The sequence below is a fragment of the Coregonus clupeaformis genome, chromosome 25 (genome assembly GCF_020615455.1).
Source record: "Coregonus clupeaformis isolate EN_2021a chromosome 25, ASM2061545v1, whole genome shotgun sequence".
Lineage (NCBI taxonomy): Eukaryota > Metazoa > Chordata > Actinopteri > Salmoniformes > Salmonidae > Coregonus > Coregonus clupeaformis.
The window spans coordinates 5,901,814-5,923,080 of record NC_059216.1 but is presented as its reverse complement, the minus strand read 5'-3'; the positions used below and the strand labels follow the sequence as shown (position 1 = coordinate 5,923,080).

The window sequence follows — 21,267 nt, the reverse complement described above, 5'->3', positions numbered from 1 at the left end:
AGTTTATGAAATTCAGTGTTGTCATTTGCAATAATGCCGGTCAAATCATATGGGTAAGAGGGTTAGCTGTAGTCATGTAATTACCTACTGATTTCATATCCCACCTTCTCCTCTCAGGTAATGAGAACAGACAGGTGGAGGGCTGGGAGGGGCTGCACTGGCTGCGGGAGCTGGTCTTGGACCCGAACCGGATGAAGGCCCTGGGGGAGAACTTCTTTGGTCAGGCTGTCCTGCTGGAGCTGCACCTGGCAGAGAACCGCCTCCAGGAGCTCAACCACCTCCAACCCCTTACCGAACTGAGGAGGCTGTTGCTGGGCATGAACAAACTACAGGTACCCCTCCTCCAGTGTCCTGCAACTGCAAGTCATTGCCCTTTCTGGCAATACTGAGCCATTCCTTTGCACTCATACACTGAATATACCAAACATTAGGAACACATTCCTAATATTGAGTTGCACAGGGATGCTGGCTAATGTTGACTCCAGTGCTTCCCACAGTTGTGTAAAGTTGGCTGGATGTCCTTTGGGTGGTGGACCATTCTTGATACATACGGGAAACTGTTGAGCGTGAAAAACCCAGCAGCGTTGCAGTTCTTGACACAAACCGGTGTGCCTGGCACCTACTACCATACCCTGTTCAAAGGCACTTAAATATTTTGTCTTTTGTCTGAATGGCACACATACACAATCCATGTCTCAAGGCTTAAAAATAATTGTTTAGCCGGTCTCCTCCCCTTCATCTACACTGATTTAAAGTGGATTTAATAAGTGATATCAATATGGGATCATAGCTTTCACCTGGATTCACCTGGTCAGTCTATGTCATGGAAAGAGCAGGTGTTCTTAATGTTTTGTATACTGTAATGAGGAATTAATTCAGTGTGGAAATGTCCACTAAGTTCAGTCAAAATGTCTGTACTGCAGTTAGTGAATTATGGTGATGCACTCATCATGTGCAAAGTACATTTGGCGTCTAAAATGTTTTATTTTGATCTGCAGTGTTTGCAAACTAAGGGGTGAAAATATAGTGCCATAATTATAGATCGTTACCACCAATCTGTGGCGTGTGTGGGGTAGCTAGTATTAAGGAGAATCAACATTGATTGAAGGTCAGGGTTATGAGGAACAATCAAGCCAACGTGTAATCAGGGTCTCAGCCTACATCTCATTCTCACCCCAGGCGGGTGATTTGCACTTTGTCGCTTGTTTTCTTTCCACTTCCCTTCTTTTCTTTCTTAATCTTTTCATGTTTTCAATTAAGACATGAAAACGCAGCAATCATACCCAACACACCACCCTTCACAATGGGGGTCTGTGTGAGTCACAGCCCGGCTCAGTCATGAACCGTGGGGGAGAGAGACGCCCCCGCTCCCCTTTTGGGTGCCCAAACTCTCATGAGATTAATGAGAGATCATATGTGTAATCTCTCCCATCAGCTGCCAACCTCATAGCTCCAAAATTATGATGCGGTTTGGCCCAAATGGATATATCTCAATGGTTATTGCACAACATGCTACCACAAATGTGAGGGGGGGGTGTATGCTTCTGATGGGTAAAGATTCTTCTGGTATGAAGTGAGTAGGGAAGGAAAAATGGAAAAGCATTAAATGGTAGCGGACATATAGTATAAAGCTAGCTTCCATCCCTGATTGAGCTGTCAGTTGTAGGGAATCCTTTGAGTTACATTTTTTTACCAATGATTACAACCTTGTATGTCTACTGTAAGCTACAATTACTACAATCAAGCAAGGGCTCAGTGAATTGTTTTACCCGCTTGACAGAATTGTAAAATTATTCCCGTTATGGGTCTCCTTTGCCTGTATTTCAGTATGTGTTAATTTTGGCTGAAAAGCCCCTGAGTTCTGTGTGCATTGGAAATCCAAGAGACGAAACCTGATGCAAATTCTCACACGCAAGCTCACAGACTCACTTTCACCAAAACACACACTCAGTGCAACTCTGTAGTTCTAAATTAAGCGATTACATGATGGGCCGTCTGCTGTGCCTCAAACTGGCCGGCATCAGAGACAAATCCGCTGACCAAATGGCAGGGCCGTTATCAGACACTATTGGCCCGGATTCAGCACCCATCTGAAGCCCATGGATCAGTGCAGAGGGCTTGCCATCCATGGAGGCCTGCTCAGCTGTGCCAGCCTGTTTACCCCACAGCCCCCATCCCCCTGTCCCTTCCCCCAGGGGGCTTAATCCTGCCAGGGTGGAGAGCCAACAGCTGCTCCAGAGACAATACCTCCTGCTGTCAGCCGCATGAGATCACTGCTGCACCCATGTGCCCTGGCAAGACCATCTCTCCTCTCATCTCCTCTCCTTCTCCTTCCCTCAGCCTTCCCTCCTGCTGGGACAGACAAGGCTCTGACCGGAGAGGATGACTTTGTCCCCTGGCCAGGGGGAGCAGCGGGACCATCAGCTGGACCAGGGAGAAGGGGAGGGCAGGGGGCTATCAGCTGGAACATTAGAGATGATAGAAGTGTGGTCTCTGAGGGTGGTGAATTCAGAGAAATGTGTTGCACTCACAAACAGCCCCATGCTAGTTTAGTCCTCTCAGGACAGCCTTGCAGCCACTCTGAGTTCCCACATGAGTAAATGTTTTCTGTTGTACTAGGGGGCAAGGCGAACCCTCCATAGGCCGGCGGTGGTATAACGCCTCTCCAGGCTGCAGGTTCTGGTTGGAGTGATGGTCACCCTGGAGGAGAGGACCAGGGCTGAGCTACTCTGCACAGAGGCCCAGGTGAGAGCTTATTGACTGAGAAATATACAGACAGAGTTATGGGACTGTCTTTTGTGTATCACTTGGTTGGTAAGAGCTTTGTCTTATCTGCCAGTGGTCTGTAGGACAATATACAGTTTTCTCCATGCCCTTTATGAGACTGACCTAAAAAGCCACAAAGGCCTTATTTCTCTAAAAGCCCAAATAACGGGCCATATCATGTCAACTGCAATGCAACTTGAAATCAATCAGGGGACAGAAAAACAACAACCAAACAACAACTACCAAAAACCAAGGATCAAACTCCCAGTCTGTCTCCCTGATTTGATATGCACATAATGAGAGACTGGGGCAGTATGCTCCTCCAGTACTGAATTAAAAGAAGCCTAAGCCATCTCAGTTCATCCTGCTGATTGGATGAAATTCCACGGCCGATAATGCACCAATGGATTTGCCCCTTATTAGCTGGGTCAACCCGGCCCCCTGTATTCATTAACAGAGGATGTAGGAACGAGAGAGAGAGAGGGGGATCCTGGGCTTTCTCATTAAACATAAACACAAAACCCTCTCCTCTCTCTTGACCCCCAGCCCTCTCGTTTCAGGCTTATGCCTGCTCTCACCCGCCTCTTGTTTTTGTTTTCATTCAACCGTTGGAATTATTATTGAGTGATCATTCTCATTCTCATATTAGATGTTTACACATGATGAAAGACAGCAGCAATTTGGTCATCCATACTGTAACGTGGGTGTGGGTATAGCAGAGACTAGCGGGTGCAGTGAGGCAGGAAGTGTAGGTAGGAGGCAGTGCAGGACTCATTAATGAGGTCAGAGAGACTTGAGACACTTGCTAAAGTGTCCCAATGTGCACTTAATATGGAAACCCAATAATATCACCTGACTCAAAGTACATTTCTGTATACAGTATATCCTCTCTTGTGGTATAACATTGTTGTGGTATTCACCGTCCCTCCCTCTCTCCACACAAATTCCCATTCCCATGGCTCTGCTGCCCCTCATGTCCCAGGCTGCCCCTTGGTGTGACACCAGTCTGAGTGGAGGACTGCAACACATCCTGGGTAATGAGATCCTGATACCCTGCAACCAATGTTTCCTCTCATTTTTTCGGCACTGAGCAATTTCAGGTCTGCTGAGCGCAAACTTGAATATTGTGAAAATTCTGGTCAACTTTACTCTGACCACTGAGGCTGTACCTGCTTTAAGTTACAGTTTTAACAGTGGCCAAGTAGGCTACTGTGGCTATTTGATCATAATGTAGCCTACCAGAGTGGCCTACCTTCAAAAACAATGGAGAAAAATGCATCCCATAACATTTTAACATGGAAATAGCTGTTCTGTTATTCAGTCTACAGTAGCAGCAAATGTGTGGTGTTTAATGTAGGCCTACATTCCATGAGACTTTTGACATTAACCTGTTTATCCACTTGCCCTTCAGACAAGGAGGTGACTGAAAGTGTTGTTTATTCAAGAAACCACTTTACAAAATAAAATTAATAAAATACAACACTGCCCTTTAAGACAGAAAAAAAGCTCTTTACCTGACTTGCTTTTCAAAGATGGCTTGAAATGCACAAGTTTTGTGCTCTTGTAGGAAGCAACCACTCCCCCATTGCTGACTAGAAATTAGCTATAACTGGGCTAATAACTCACTTACTAGCAAAGAATATTAACAAATGTACACACCTGGCTACATGCAGCTCTTGCTTTGATTTCAAAACAAGCGCATCTACTCGTGACCACTCATGCTGTAAACACAGTCCAGTTCAAAGTGAATGGCACAAATCCATATATGGCAATGGTCTATTTGCATATAGGGATACTGCAGCTCTGATTGGTTATGGCGCACCGATCTGTGTAGAGTATGGGCCTGTCAATGCAATAGAATCCTACTCAATGCGCTCTGCCTACAAGAAAATATATTGCATAGTTTGTTTTGTTTTGGTGTGTTGCATTGAAAGTCGCTAATATAGCATTGATTCGACCACAATTCACACAGTAGAGGGAAATGTTGATAGTGTTAACTAAAGGGGAAAACTAGAAAGTTGAGTGAAGTTCAATCTCGTGCTTCTCTGCACGGGCTGATATTTCTTCTGTGCAGCAGTCCCGGGAGAGCTGCGCACCGCGCAGCTTAGAGGGAAAATTGCCTGCAACCTGGACGAAGCACTGCCCCACGACACACCCAAACGTTAGTTAGCACTCTTTCTCATCTGTCACACACAGTACATCTGCACAGTGCATCATGATATCAATATTATTGAAATACCAACATTATAATCTACAGGTGTCTTGTTATGGGGAACACTAATGTTTCATTCACCTCCATGATGGACAGAGCTGTCATGTTAATAACTGATTACTTTTATGTCGGTTAACCAACACAGAGATTGTACGCCTTACTCTCTCTCTCTTTGGTTATACTGTGGGACTCATTAGGCTCGGTTCTCCAGTCATTAGGGTTTGACACTCTCATCCTGTCAGAGGCACCACTTTAATTCACACAACTGTGTTAATTCCCATCTCAGACAAGAAGCAAAAGCACAGCAGCACTGCCAACCATGCCGGCAGTGCCCAGGCAGAGAGGACCTTCAAGCAGATCAGAAGAACGGCAAGCACACTGCCAACCACTGGCCTCCTGCCTAACAGGTACAGGGCCCTTATCACCTACCCCAACCAAGAGGACAGTAGGTAGGTAAATAATCTAAACTCAGGCCCTTGTGTTGCAGCACTAACTGTTGCAAAAGCTACTACCTCCCTCTATTGCAGGTTGATCCACTTAATCTTGTGCATGCTGATAGTTAGTCGTGCTTGCTAATGTAATTACTCTTTATGATATTATATTTGACATGTCAGAGGATACACTGCAAAACCTTACCTGTGTGTGTGTATGCTATTATTTTACATATTCCAGAGCGGTGGTGCTCCTAAACCCCCAGTACAGCAATGGGATGATCCTGATGCTCCTGTGTGTGCAGTTGCAAATCAGCTCAACTTCTGCTCTATAGACTGTAGATAACTCAACTGCAGATCATGTCCTTTACTTTAGTTTGTTTAGAATTGATAAATGCTGTATGCTTTGTCAAATGTATGTCTATATTTTTCAGGTAAATTATTTTTTTCTTTTTGGACCAATGTGTTCAGGACCAATGAACTGATGATACTTGAAAAGAGCTGTATACAGTGTCCCTATGTTAGGTGAGTGTGGCATGAACAACTGCCTCTTTCTAACCACAACTGTTATTCTCCAACCAGTGACCACTGTAATCTATTTAATACTGTGAGGTTTGGAGTCACGTCCATCATACTCCTTTCCTCGCCTCCAAAACGGGAATAGGAAAAACACCCACAGATGCAAGGGCGTGTGAATCTGGCATGTTGTGTTCATCGGGTCAAATGGATCCCCAACAAGTGGATAATCCAGCTTTAGCACACCTCTCTGTGGACAATAATCTGCAGTCACTCAGATGGAGCCATAACCTTGAATGATGTCCAAATGGATTGCAGAGATCTGTCAGTTTCAGCATGTTAGCCTATTTTTAAAGGACCACTATGGTTTTCCCTCTAATAGGTGTCTCTCATGGACTGTTACTGCAAATAAACCAGTGATCTCTTACAGTTGGCCCTTGTGATGTGAGAGCTGACTTACTTGCCATCATTGCCGTATTCATGTTACTCTTGCTCAGTATTATAACTTTTACCAGAAACAAGACTTGTCCTCTGATAAGTACAGTATTTAAAGGAATAGTTCACCCAAATTACAAAATAACATTTTGGTTTCCAAACCCTGTAAGCCAGGGGTATCAAACTCATTCCACGGAGGGCCGAGTGTCTACGGGTTTTTGGTTTTTCCTTTCAATTAAGACCTAGACAACCAGGTGAGGGGAGTTCCTTACTAATTAGTGAAAACCCGCAGACACTCGGCCCTCTGTGGAATGAGTTTGACACGTGCTGTAAGCGGTCAATGGAAAGGTATGACAGCAATCCATGTTTTGGTTTAGTTTCCCTGGCACTGTTTCCATATGCTAATGTTTTAGCATTCGTGGCACAAATCCCATTCAAGACATGTTACCGATATTAGCTTTTTTTGCGCATCATGTCCAAATCCCCCGAAAGTATCTCAAATTGATTTTGAATCTCAACAAAGTCACTTATAGATGATTTGGACATGATGCACGACAAATGCTAATATGGGATTTGTGCCACAAATGCTAAAACGTTAGCATGTGGAAACTAAACCAAAGCATGGATTGCTGTCATACCTTGTGCATAGACTGCTTACAGGGTTAGGAAACCAATATGCCATTTTGTAATTTGGGTGAACTATCCCATTAAGCACTGAAACTTCTCAGAGGGAAATGAAATATCATCTGGGTGTAACAAGCACATGTATGCCCTATTTGTGCCCCCAGCTAATGATAAACACCACCATGAAGCGAGTGTTAAGTTTCCCACACACAGTGACACCATTGTGACCACTAGGTGTCCCTAGTGCTCCATCCTCCCTGCACTCAGACCACTGTCAGTCAGTCGGCTGTAAATTCTCTTCCACCAAGTAACACATTGATTCAAGGCCAGGTTGAGTCGATGTTCAGTAATGCCCTAGGTTATGCTTACAGCTAACGTAACCTGTTCAAAACGTATGGAACAGCAACCAGTTCCTGCAAGAGTGAAATGCTCTCTCCCCTAAAAAGCTCCTCTAATGCATGTACTTAACTTCACTTAATTTGTGTTAACTCCCAGCATTAAGCAGGGCTAATGACTGAGTGAGTAAGTGCACTGTCATTACCTTGCTTTGCTTGACATCAAATGGCAGCTGATGGGCCCTCACTGAAAAGCACAGTAATGCACAGATTTGGGGCTTGATGAGAGTTCTCTAATGCATTAGATATTCCAATGGATAATTACACATGACTCATTTAAGTACAGTATGTGTGGATATGTGATATGTGTAAATGTTTGCATTGGTTTGTATGTACAGTATGTACATAGGTCTAGATATGCACTAAGTAAAGTCCTTCCTACAGTATGTTTGTCCCTTGGATATATCTGTCCGTATTTTTTGCATAAAAAATACATTAGCATAAAGATTGTGAATAATGCATTAGTCTTGGGTGAGCCCAGATGCACTTGGCCGTCTCCCCCCATCCTATCTCCTCTCTCACTCTGTGCTCTTCTCTCTATTCTCCTACTCTCTCTCCCCTCTCTTTTTCTCTCTCTCTCTCTCTCTTTCTCTAGAGCACATGGTTCATAGCTGGTTTAATGGGATGGAATGTGACAGGTTATGTTTTCTTCTGCCTGATATGGAGCCTAGGCTGGGAGGGGGGAGAGGGAGGGAAGAGTGAGTGTGAGTCTCTGCAACCATAGTATAGCTTCATCATTAGACATGTTTGCACTTGTCGTGAATCACTTGGAGATTATGCTTTATACCCTCACCCCACACACATGCTGCACACACACGCACTCTCTCTCTCTCTCTACATGGGGCCATTACTGCCGGTCCACTGACTCTCTACATTCTGCTGTGTCTGTGCATTCAGAGTACCATTAGCCCAAGACTCTGTGAATAATTGCTGAATGGACCATATTTTTAGTCCTATCTACTCAGTTTCCAGTGCAGGGGGTTGGGGTTGTGGGTGAAGTGAAAGGGTTGAGCACGTTAATGGATGTTTAAGCCCAATCACCAAATAATACAGACTATACAGCACAATTAAAACTAAAATGTGTCCAGAGGTTGAAGAAATACCACGATTTTGGAAAGATATAGCCTAGTCCTATATTCATTATAATGGAAAATATTCTGGGACCAAGTCATGAGGAACAATATATTACACATTTATAACACACTTCGAAGCTGTGTGTAATATGTGATGTAGAGGTTACAATTATGGCAACACAAATCAGTTTCCTTGAATGCTTATTATGAAATTGTATTTTACTATGGCAACCAAGTGTGTTTCCACAATACAGCAGCATCAACATTTGACTGTATTTATCTTTCAAAAGGTACATATTATGTTGCAAGTCAGTTTTACAGCCCCACAAGCAAATACCCCATTGAGAGACCATCTTGACATAATGCCCTCTGTAAAAACCTGTCATTGTGTTATTGTTGTGGTCGGTCAGTCCATTAATTTCATGTCTATCTCCCTGGAACAAAAAAGAACAGACAGTAAAGAAGAGAGTGAGAGGGAAAATGAGATAGAAAGGGAAAATACACTGATTCTACATGGATAAACTACTCAGGAAGCATGCTCTTATCCTAAGAAAAAAGCAAAATTATTTATTTTTTCAGTTGATATATTATTCATTGGATTACAAACTCATACTTAAATGTGCTTGTAGTGACTACAATGACAGAGTATAATTTGCATCAACTGGTTGCTTACAGGCAAAAGGATCCATATTAACACTATATTTATTTCCACAAATATTCTGTGACCATTTGCAACTCTACCCTTAACCATCCCCTGACCATACCCAGTCTCAAGCCCAAACATAGCCATACATTACTGCTCCATTGAGGTGTCTGTACTGTATTTCTTTGGGATCTCAGAGTGAGATGAATGTAGGCTACAGTCAGAATGCACTGCGTTCAGTATGCATTATGCTATAGCTTTATCTCAGTGGTCCTTGCAAATTCCCAGCATTTTTACATTTACGTCATTTAGCAGACGCTCTTATCCAGAGCGACTTACAGTTAGTGCATACATTATTCTGTTTTTATTTTATTTTTTATTTTATTTTTTATACTGGCCCCCCGTGGGAATCGAACCCACAACCCTGGCGTTGCAAACGCCATGCTCTACCAACTGAGCTACCTCCCTGCCGGCCATTCCCTCCCCTACCCTGGGCCAATTGTGCGCCGCCCCATTGGTCTCCCGGCCGGCTACAGCAGAGCCTGGATTCGAACCAGGATCTCTAGTGGCACAGCTAGCACTGCGATGCAGTGCCTTAGACCACTGCGCCACGTCTTAATTAATAAATTGTTATCCCACTATCAGCCAATACAGTGCCTTTAGAAAGTATTCACACCTATTGACTTTTTCCAAATTTTGTTGAGTTACAGCCTGAATTTAAAATGGATAAAATTGCGATTTTTTTTGTCACTGGACTACACACAATACCCCATAATGTCAAAGTGGAATTATGTTTTTTGAATTTTTTATACATTCATTAAAAATGTAAAGCTGAAATGTGTTGAGTCAATAAGTATTCAACCCCTTTGTTATGGCAAGCCTAAATAAGTTCAGTTTGCTTGACTACCTCATCTCTGTACCCCACACATACAATTATCTGTAAGGTGTCTCAGTCGAGCAGTGAACCACAAATTCAACCTCAAAGACCAGGGAGGTTTTCTGATGCCTCACAAAGCACGGGCAACTTTTGGTAGATGGGTAAAAATGAAGAAAGAAAACAGACATTGAATATCCCTTTGAGCATGGTGAAGTTATTAATTACACTTTGGATGGTGTATCAATACACCCAGTCTCTACAAAGATACAGGCGTCCCTCCTAACTCAGTTGCCGGAGAGGAAGGAAACTGCTCAGGGATTTCACCATGAGGCCAATGGTGACTTTAAAACAGTTACAGAGTTTAATGGCTGTGATAGGAGAGAACTGAGGATGGATCAACAACATTGTAGTTACTCCACAATACTAACCTAATTGACAGAGGGAAAAGAAGAAAGCTTGTACAGAATAAAAGTATTCCAAAACATGCATCCTGTTTGCAACAAGGCACAAAGGTAATACTGCAACAAATGTGGCAAAGCAATTCACTTTTTGTCCTGAATACAAAGTGTTATGTTTGGGGCAAATCTAATACAACACATTACTTAGTACCACTCTCTATATTTTCAAGCATAGTGGTGGCTGCATCATGTTATGGGTGTGCTTGTAATTGTTAAGGACCGGGAGTTTTTCAGGATAAAAAATAAACTAAATGGAGCTAATCACAGGCAAAATCCTAGAGGAAAACCTGGTTCAGTCTGCTTTCCACCAGACACTGGGAGATGAAGTCACCTTTCAGCAGGAAAATAACCTAAAACACAAGGCGAAATCTACATGAAAATCTATGGCAAGACCTGAAAATGGTTGTCTAGCAATGATCAACAACCAATTTGACAGAGCTTGAAGAATTCTGAAAATATTAATGGGCAAAAGTTGCACAATCCAGGTGTGGAAAGCTCTTAGAGACATACCCAGAAAGACTCACAGTTGTAATCACTGCCAAAGGTGCTTCTACAAAGTATTGACTCGAGTGTGTATACCTATGTAAATTAGATATTTCTGTATTTAATTTTCAATACATTTGCAAACATTCTAAAAACATGTTTTCACTTTGTTGTTATGGGGTATTGTGTGTAGATTGATGAGAAAAAACAACAATTTAATCAATTTTCAATTCAGGCTGTAATACAACAAAATGTGGCATAAGTCCAGGGGTATGAATACTTTCTGAAGGCACTGTATGTAAAAGACAAAAAGGGGATGAGGGGTGTATTTGAGTTTCACTGTGGCAGGATTACAGGGTGTATATGGGTTGTCATGACTGCTGAGGGGTTTTTCATTTATTGTGTCTTACATGGGGCATAGATTGCTTTTTTCAAGATGATGAGAGCATAACCTCCTGTCCAACCCCATCCCCTCAGTCTTAGCCAACAACAATTGTAATCTCCTTTGCTCCAGATGATCTTTCTTTGTGTTTATATATTATTATATTTTTTTTTTATCTTGATGACTCCCCATGATCCTCCTGTTTGGCCTCCTCCTTCCTCTCTTCCCCTGACAGAAAAGATAACATCTGGAGGGGCCAGACAAGCTATAAACAACAATCACTTTCATTATATTAAAATAACAAAAGGAGCTGAGGATTTGCTCTTTTGTATTAAACGATGATAACAAGGAGTTAAAATGTAATATTAATATTAGTAATCCTTTGAGTCTTTTGTGGTGAGCACATAAACTCTAGGAATTAAAGACACTGGCAAGTGCCAAGGTAAATAAATTACTTGGGATAAGAAGCGTAGACTGAAGCCATGTATTTGATGTCATTCTAATTACAGCAATGGATGTGCTTTTTATTGTTCCTGAGGGAAAACATTCTGAGGTAGTAAATCCCTTTGTTTTTGACTTTGCCTGAACAACAATATCTGTGCTATTTATTTGACTCTTACATATATTTAGTATTAGTCTTGTCCTATTTTCCCTCTAAAAACAAGGGGTCCACCCCCTCCATCTCATTATACCTAAAGGACTTGTTGTTTACTGATGACCATTTTAGACATCTGAAAGGAAGCTGATTTAATCAGGGAAGATTTTCATAAGATGAAGCCATTGCCATCCTGTTTAACCCCAAGTTATCTCTTTGAAATAAGTGTTGAGGGCAATAACAACAAAATCTGCTGTGATTAGTGCTTTACTGACATTGAAACCATGTGTTTGATGTATTTGATACAATGCTATTCCACTCCAGCCATTACTATGAGCCCGTTCTCCCCAATTAAGGCGCCACCAACCTCCTGTGCGTTGAACAGTTGGCTAGACACTAGAGAATACTGCTTATATAATTGATGCAGCCAGATGTTAGGGTTGTTGTTTGAGTTTTGTCATGGGTATAGGTGTGTGTGTGGCTGTCTGTCTGTCGAGTGGGGTGGGAGCAATGACTGTAGGCAAATATGAATGGGTGGAGAGGATGGATAGGTGGATATTGACAGATTTTGTTTTACGCCTACTCAGTACACCAATTGGTCGCAAAGTGCAAACCCCGCCTATCCTAGTTGGAGCGCACGCCCTCACATCTTGTTGTGGTTATGCTTTGTTAGACAGCTAACTATCTAGCTATGATTGGTTATCACTGGGAAAGACGCATTTAGACATCTTTTTTTTTTTTTTATCTAAACAAATTGCCATACTTACTATCGAAGATTAATAAGACAGCCGTTTGATTCGAAGGATATCCCTTCTCTCTATTCATAGGTAACGTTAAGTAACATACTACCTAGTGAGCTAGCTAGTAGCTAGCTAGGCACTGTACAGTTTGCTAGCAACATTGCTAGTTATATCTAGACATCTAGCGTTAATCGGCTGCTACAAGGGTAGCTAGTTAATGTTATTGCGTATTTCAAAGAATATTCACTAACCTTATGTCTGACATTCGCTAGCTAGCCACCCCCCAGAGATGAATGTAGCGCTAGCTTGTATCAATTTGTATTGGTAACAGCCAGGCAGCCAGCTCTCTTTGTCAGCAGTTGAAAACTTAGCTAGCAAACCTGTTGACAACAATACATAGCCATGTTTGGTAGGTTGAGGGAGTTTGTACCATTGTAATTCTGTGGTTTTTACAATACATGAGTTTTTGCATGGTATTCTACGTTGTTTATAAATATTTTAGTAATTGACCTGGCACTGGTGTTTATTCAACTGCTGCCTTTATATTGAGTAAATATGATATCCTGCAGCATTCCTTTTGTGGCAGACAAATGACTCAAGCTGCCTCCTTGATCTTGTCCTATAGGATGACACGGAAGTGTACTGCGGCTCCGGGGAGATGACCTGCACCCCCCTAGGGCATGGTCAGGATGGGGCCAGATGTGCCCCTGCTCAATGAATACAAGCAGGAGTTCTTCTGGAAGCGCTTCCCTCAGACGGTTCTGGGGGGTCCACGCTTTAAGTTGGGCTACTGCGCCCCGCCTTATGTCTATGTCAACCAGGTGGTCTTGTTCTTGACACCATGGCTGTTAGGTGGCATTGGCACGCTGCTGTGCCAGCTGCAGCTGCTGGAGGATCTCCACGCTGCCATGCTCTCTGGTCTGCTCATGCTTGGGGCAGCAGTGGGTGTCCAGGCCCTGGCACTATACGCTACCCGCAGGAATGGCATGGTGGAGCGGCTGGGAGTGCCCAACATCCTGGCTGATGAGGAGGAGGTGGAGTTCACCCACTGTGTAGGCCCAGAGACGGTGAGGTTCATCGCCCCGGGGAAGAGGTTTGGGCTGAACGTGGTGCTCCACACTGTGCTGGCGGGGGCCATCTGTGGCCTGGGGACATGGTATGTGCTCCTTGGCAGGTTGACTGCACTCTATGGCAGTGTGGGTGTAGCCTTGGTGGTCTTTGTCCTGAGCTGGGTGACTCTGTGTACAGCGGAGTACTCCCTTATCGTCAACACGGCCACAGAGACGGCCACATTCCAGGCACAGGACACCTATGAGATCACCCCACTCACCCGACCACTCTACATATTAACTTTCATAGCTGTGGACCTAGCTGATCGGTAAGATAGAAATAACTAAATTGGCCTCTGACTATTTTGAAACTAGTTATGGATACATTTTCAGAGGAGAGGATTGATTACATTTTGTGACTCTTTGCTTCTTTTTTTGCTTCCAGATTTACAGGTCCAGTGCCAGAGCTCCAGCTAACCAGTCAGGTGCTTCATGTGGTGTTCCTGGTCCTACCTCTGCTGTGGGCGCTGGGTATGCTGTCACCACTGGACGCCCTCCTCCTTTGGGGCATGGAACAAGCTCTGGTGTTCGGTTTGGGCGGCTCTCCCATGTCCAGTAACCTTAGGTATATTTTCCTTACTACATCAGTTGTTTTTTGTCAACATTTAGTTTGTCAACATGTAGTTCAATCTGATTATACTTGTCACTGATTTAGTTCCCTGAGCTCTTTACCATATGCCTGTTTCCTTGGCCTGGTTGAGCTTGATCAGCTCTTCTCTGACTCTGTGTGCTCTCTGTCCTTCCTACAGATTGCTGGGGATGTTCGCCATGTCTGTATGTGTCCCTGTTTGTACCTTCTTCATCCCATCCACCTTGGGTGTGGTCCTCTTCTTGATGGCCATGGGGTTTCTGCTTAGTTTGGATCTCAGCCAGTTTGGGACATATTGTGGAGGAGGGTCCAGGGGAGCCCGTGGTGACAGTGGATGGCGTAGGGGGGCATCACCTGCCCCTCCCAGCTGGCGGCTGGGCTGCAGTGAGCTGTTGCTCTACCTGGGGCTGCTGCTGGGGGCCATGACTGAGGCAGGGCTCTTACATCACTTCCTCAGTCCCTCCCAGCCCCAGAACCTGGCATGGGGTTCTCAAGCTGCTGTCAGCTACCTCCTCATCGTCCTCTTCATCGTCTGCTGGGCTCTCCGAGAGATCCAGGGAACCTATGTTTTTGGAGGAGTGTTCCTCAACCCCCTGTACCCAAGAGGAATGGCCAATGTCCGGGTGTTCAAGCAACGAAGCAGGGGTCTCCACGTGGCTGGGGCCATCAGGAGGGTGCTGCTCAATCTGGGTGAGCTCATATTTTAATATAGAGCATTGCTTTGTTATTACTATAAAACTATACATTCATCTTATTACACTTTGTTTTACTTTGCAGTGTCTCCCTTTGCAATGATTGCTTTCCTGGCTCTGGATGGCTCTGTTCAGCAGCTCCACACAGCCTCTCTCAGCGTGGGATTCACCCGGGCCTTCAGAGTGGTACACATGGATTATCTTATGTATAACCTAAGCATGTTTATCAATGAGAGATTTTCTCTCCAGTGACCTCATCATGACCATTAATCCTCAGACTATGTTATTAATATGATTTAGGTCATGATGATTGAGTCGTGGGTCTCTGTGTTGTGCAGGTGTGGCAGAGCTCTGAGGATGCCCTGCTCCAGATGGTGGTGGTGGTGTCAGTGAGGCTGGCTGCAGGGGATACCAGACTTCCTGGGTGGGACAGCCTGGGCACAGGGGTCCAGCTCCTTCTGGTAACAACACATTACATGACTTCTGGCATAGAGCTAATGAGGCATGACATTTAGTCAGATCACAGGTTAAACATTATGTAATGCTTTAGTCATTGATTAATTGTCTAGTTGTTGTTTTTTCCCCAGAATGTTTTTCTCCACTGAAAACAAAATCAAAGCAATACTACTGAGTCCTGGTTCAATCACACTCTTTATGTCCCTCTTTGCCCTACCGAGGTGGGCCTGCTGAGTGATAGGCTGCTCCAGTTCCTGTCCAAGCTGAAGTTTGCCCTGGCTGTGCTGGTGACCTCCTGGACAGAGAAGAAACAGCGGCGCCAGTCGGCCGGGACCCTCCTGGCCCTGAACGCCTCCCTGTGTCCTCTGCTGCTCTCTGTGGTGGTACTGTCAGCCATGCTCTCTGCTCCTTTGCTGCCCCTCTTCACCCTGCCCATCTTCCTGGTGGGCTTCCCCAGGCCTCAGCGCAGTTGGCCTGGGCCCGTGGGCACCGCCTGCCCCTGTCCAGACTCCATCTACTACCAGCAGATGAGTGGGAGCCTGGCCTGTGCTCTGAGGAGCGCCTTCGCCAGGGGATCACTTGGTTAGTGGGTCTCATTCTTTAGTTTTCTCCCTCTCTATCTGTTTTTCTTCTTAAATATTTTTCCCATTCATTGGTGTAGTTAAAGTGCTTTGATATAACTGTTTAATTATTTATAGACATCGCTTTGTTTGTGTGAAAATAATGTAGCTTATATTGATTAAATGTATGCCATTATAAAAATAAAACAGGGGAAAAAAACAATCTTGGTGGAAACAAAAAGTATTTGAAATGGTGTTCTGTTGTTACTGCTAGTGGTTGGAAAATGAATGTCTTATTTTCCCAACAATAGGGTAAAAGAGTCAACTGAAAACATGCTCAACACCTAATGCAGTATCTCAATAAATTGACCTAGGCTCTTTATTGTGAAATGTATACTATTTTCCATGTTACTGATAGTATACATTTCACAGTAAAGAGCCTAGATCATTTAATTGAGATAATGCATTAGGTGTTGAGCATATGTTCTCAAGGTGTTAATAGAGCTCAACTTTTAGATCAGTCGAGCAGGGACTGAAATAGCCGGATGGGGGAAGCCTCTTATGGTTTCATATTAAGAGGAATGTTGTTGTGAGTCGCTCAGTAGAGCCGCCCGCTATAATGCAAGCTTGCAGGATCCAGTTGTGCTTCCTGTGAAGTGATCTGAACAAATTCACTCTGATAATAATAATAATATGCCATTTAGCAGACGCTTTTATCCAAAGCGACTTACAGTCATGCATGCATACATTTTTGTGTATGGGTGGTCCTGGGGATCGAACCCACTACCTTGGCGTTACAAGCGCCGTGCTCTACCAGCTGAGCTACAGAGGACCACACTGATCTGTGTTCATTACATCCAAATGTTTCCACACCATTAACCTCGTAATACTCTTAACCCAACCGGAGCCGCTTCTAAAATGTTGTTCAGTGCTCTATTTGCTGTCAGGAAGGGGGCAAGGAAAAAACAGAGCAAGTACAAGCTTCATTATTTATGGGTTGACGACTCAAAACAGACAGACTGCTACAGTGATGTCATCACTCTATCTTATTGTGTTCTTGGCTAGCTGGGGGTGCCTGAGCTGTGATGTATCATTTAGGCTAAGTGCTTGTTTGGTCTTGATACACACAGTAGAAAGAGGAGGGTTTGGAGTGTAGTGTTCTCTTTTTTCCTTTGCCCCCTCTGTGACATTGGGGGCCGTGCATCAGTGAGCGGGAGCGGAGAACGCACAAGGTGTCACTTCCCATCACGGGGTGGCATCTGTGACTATTCCGAGACGTCGCTATGGGATATGACATTATCCTTGAGCAATGAGAACACTAGTCAAACTTGAAACAAAATCAACCATCGCTCTGCCACTACCAAAACGTCTGTCCTCTCTCCCCTCTGTTAACCAAAAATGAAAGGCCCCCTCATACAAAGTCTACTCCCATAAGAATAATTAATATTTAGAGACTAATGGAAAGTCCAGGGCAGAGAAGGAATTCAATATTTAGATCTCTGTGCAGTCAGGCGGTTTAAACTGTATCATGACCTTTCTGTACAACTGAAATGGTAAGCGTCAACCTGCAGCTCATCTGGCAGCCAAGTTATCCAGTCAAGTCAGCCGAGAGACTCACTACTGATGCAAAATGAAAGAGCTGTGTGACCAGGGGGCACTTGTCTATGTATATGTTGTATGTACTCCAAGCTTTATCATCTCCAGACCACAGAGGACATCATCTCTCTGACTGCATGTCCTATAATAATAAATGACCACTGGGATGACTGAGTCCAAATCTAACACCACTCAAAGGCTGCGATGAGAATATGCTATGAATAGAGAATCAGCCTTGTCAAAAAGCTTGGCTGGGGGTAAGTGTATGAAGAAGCTGATAGGCCTAAGCTTGTTTTCTTTCTTCCCCTCATAAGGTGCTCTGACTCCTGGCTCCCACTTCCTGGGTCGCTTCCAGGACCGTGTGGTTTGGATCATGATCTTAGAGAGAGGATATGGCTACTGTACTGTCAACATCAAGGTACTGGTTCTTTTAATGGTTGTTATTTGTTTGAATCACAAATTTGTGGTGAACATGCAGTATAGACAACAGATTTGACGGTTGTTTTGTTTCAGGGTCTGGAGCTGCAGGAGACCTCGTGCCACACGGTGGAGGCTCGGAGGGTGGATGAGGTGTTTGAGGGGGCCTTTGAGCGCCCTGAGCGGCTTGGCCTCAACCAGGGGATAAACCTGCACTGGGGTAACGCCCTCACCCCATGTGCTGCCCTGCCTGTGCGCGTCTACTCCGACGCCCGCAATGTGCTTTCGGGCATCATTGACTCGCATGACAACCTGAGGAAGCTCCAGGATGACTTCCTGAAGGCCCTGGTGTGGCTGCTGCTGAGGAACTGTGTCCAGAGACGAAAGGCCTTCCCCTGGGGCACTGACGAGGGGACAGGGGGCGGGGGCAGGAAGTCCCAGTCCCCTCAGCTTGGCCAATCGACTGTCACCCAGCCTGCAGAGGCTGTCATGGTGGAGTCCAACATCTCCTCTCTCAGGTTTAGACGGGACAGCTCCAGTTTGACCTCCTTCGGTGACTGGTCAGATGAGGATGACCTGTTTGGGCCTCAGCCAGCCAGGCGGACAGTGGCATTGGTGAGTACGGAGGCCCAGCTAGGACACACAGTGCTCCAGACAGGGCCCTCGCTGCCAGGCTCTGTGGAGATGGACAGTCTGTTTGAGAACATGGCCCTTCAGCCCTTGCAGCCTCTGGGTTTGGGTCTGGGTCTGCCAGCTGTGGACAAAGGCAGGAACCCTGAAGTCCCCCCCACAGAGTCCTCCGGCACCTTAGTCCATGAAAACTTCAGCTGCCCCCACTCTGAGCTGTTCAGCCTGCCCTCTGGGTGGAGGACAGCCCCCTTGTTACCATCCCGGTTGCAGCAGCTCAGGCCTTTGTTCCCTGAGGAATGGTTTCGGTTCACTTTGGGAAGGTTGGCGCTGGCCGTTCAGGACGAGGCTTCGGAGGATGTGGCGAAAGCCCTGAAGGAGGATGGGGGGCTGAGGGACCTCCATGCCCAGGTGGCCCTGTCATGCCTCATCTCCCTGGGGGCAGAGTCTGCCTTCACCAGCCCCAGCTATGTCTACAGGGTCTACTGTGGGGACGTGCCTTGGACAGAGGGTCTGAAGTGGCTCTCTGAAAACAAAGAACTTTACCAGCTTGCACTTAAGGCTTTCAGGTAAAGATGGCAGGGGTGAAACATGGGTGTAGTTTGTACCCAATTTAGAGAATCTAAAACTTGTATACTGGATGTGTGTTATACATATTCAATGTTTATATCCAAAGCCTGTCCCTGTAACTCCTGATCTATTTGTTTTCAGGTACAGTTTCAAGCTGCTGTTTGATCAGGCGAGTCTGGGGCCCATGGAGAGTCTTGAGGAGCTGTTCAGCACCCTGGAGGAGTATGAGAGGGACTGGTACATCGGCCTGGTGGCTGAGAGAGGCTGGCAGGACGGTGTCCTACAGGAGAAACCCTTCCTCTTCTCGCTGGGCCATGACCTCACCATGGTAACCTTACTCACCACACTACGCCTCAGTGTTTTTCTTGTTACTAAGTAGCTCACTATGGTAACCTAACAAACACCTGTTCTTTGGATTAGCCATAAACTTGGTCTTTGTTGGTAGCGTGTATTAAGTGGTCCTGTCTTTGGCAGTGGTCAGTACAGTAAGTGACCCCTACCTGCCTGTCTCCTCTCTCCACAGGGCACTTACACAGGGCGGGTTCTGTCCCTGCAGGAGCAGCTGGTTCAGGTAGGCCGTCTGAACGGGGAGGGGGTGCGTGGCCAGTGGGCTAACCTGTCCTGGGAGCTGCTCTACGCCACCAACGATGACGAGGAGCGCTACAGCATCCAGGCCCACCCCATCATGCTGAGGAACCTCACTGTCCAGGCAGCCGACCCCCCTCTGGGGTACCCAATCTACTCCTCTGTCCCCCTGCACCTCCCCTGCTTCTAACACCCAACCCTTCTCCTCTCCCTGGGACCTTCAGACTCCTCTGCTGGCCCCCTATAAACACCCTGTCTCTGGTTTGCCCAGCTTTATCACTGGGTAGGCCCAATGTTGTGGCCTGTATGTGTAACCTGTCTATTTCACTAGAGGGTATCCTAGGAGGGCACATATAAGGCAGATCCAAACAAATGGTTTCATTCATACTTATGTCCAAAATTTTTACGCCAGTTTTCTTGTATGAATTACCAAATGTGTGGTACTAGTTCAAACAATGAAATGTAAGTGTTCTGGGAAATAAATATATTTACAAGGGACACGTTTGTTCAGAATAGTTTTTTAATCATTCACATACTCTGGAACAAAGAGTTGTATCACTTGTCAATGAAATGTTTTCTTTTTGTACTGTAGTTGCAAATGTTTTTTGTAGTTTGTTTTTATCTAACTTATCGCTTGTACTTGAGACTTGTACTTGAGACCCATGGGGCGGCGCACAATTGGCCCAGCGTCGTCCAGGGTAGGGGAGGGAATGGCCGGCAGGGATGTAGCTCATTTGGTAGAGCATGGCGTTTGCAACGCCAGGGTTGTGGGTTCGATTCCCACGGGGGGCCAGTATGAAAAATCAAATAATGTATGCACTCACTAACTATAAGTCGCTCTGGATAAGAGCGTCTGCTAAATGACTAAAAATGTAAATGTAAAATACTTAATGTGATCAGATACAACCACCTCCCCCAGAAGAGGACCGCCAACACAGTGCTCCCAATTACATGATAAACTTATCTTGCAAATGTTTTCCCTCAAATACTGTTATGTAATGCTCCCAAAGGCAAAAAGGGACAAAGATTTAGTGTTTTCAAGGATGTGCCTTGGGTAGGACTTTGCAGTCTTTGTAATGTGGTTAGTAATTTTTGATGGCATCCTTTTGTTTACAGTTCAATTGTTTACAGTTTAAGACAAAATTGTATTTGTCATGTTCTTCTGTACATACTGTTTTCGTATACTGTGATTTGTGTATGGTGTGTAATTGTATATACTTAAAATAGCATTTTTTCCCCCAAAGAAACCTGATAGTCTGTTGTTTACTGGAGATTTGTCAGTGCTATAGACATTCATTACAGATTTGTGGTCAGTGCATTACTTAATGATACTCGACCTTCCAAAAAATATATCTATGATTAATTACAATTTCAAGTTCCTCCTGCAATTCTGAGATAGTAATTTAATTTTAGAGGTGACAGGAAGCTAGTGTTTC

At 44.8% G+C, this 21,267-nt stretch overlaps 1 protein-coding gene and 1 pseudogene across 1 annotated transcript; both read left to right on the top strand.

Annotated features, from left to right (window-relative positions):
* Window positions 1-8,287, top strand: part of LOC121539756 — a 41,042-nt pseudogene extending 32,755 nt beyond the window's left edge.
* A 4,244-nt stretch (window positions 8,288-12,531) lies between these two features.
* On the top strand, window positions 12,532-20,329 carry LOC121539346 (pecanex-like protein 4). Its single transcript, XM_041847763.2, has 11 exons — window positions 12,532-12,717; window positions 13,256-14,008; window positions 14,125-14,304; window positions 14,489-15,018; window positions 15,106-15,206; window positions 15,359-15,481; window positions 15,698-16,058; window positions 17,947-18,050; window positions 18,146-19,245; window positions 19,388-19,574; window positions 19,770-20,329. Exons 2-11 carry the CDS (start codon window positions 13,311-13,313, stop codon window positions 20,019-20,021), a joined length of 3,636 nt encoding a protein of 1,211 aa, XP_041703697.2. The 5' UTR covers window positions 12,532-12,717; window positions 13,256-13,310; the 3' UTR covers window positions 20,022-20,329.
* Window positions 20,330-21,267: the final 938 nt, after the last annotated feature.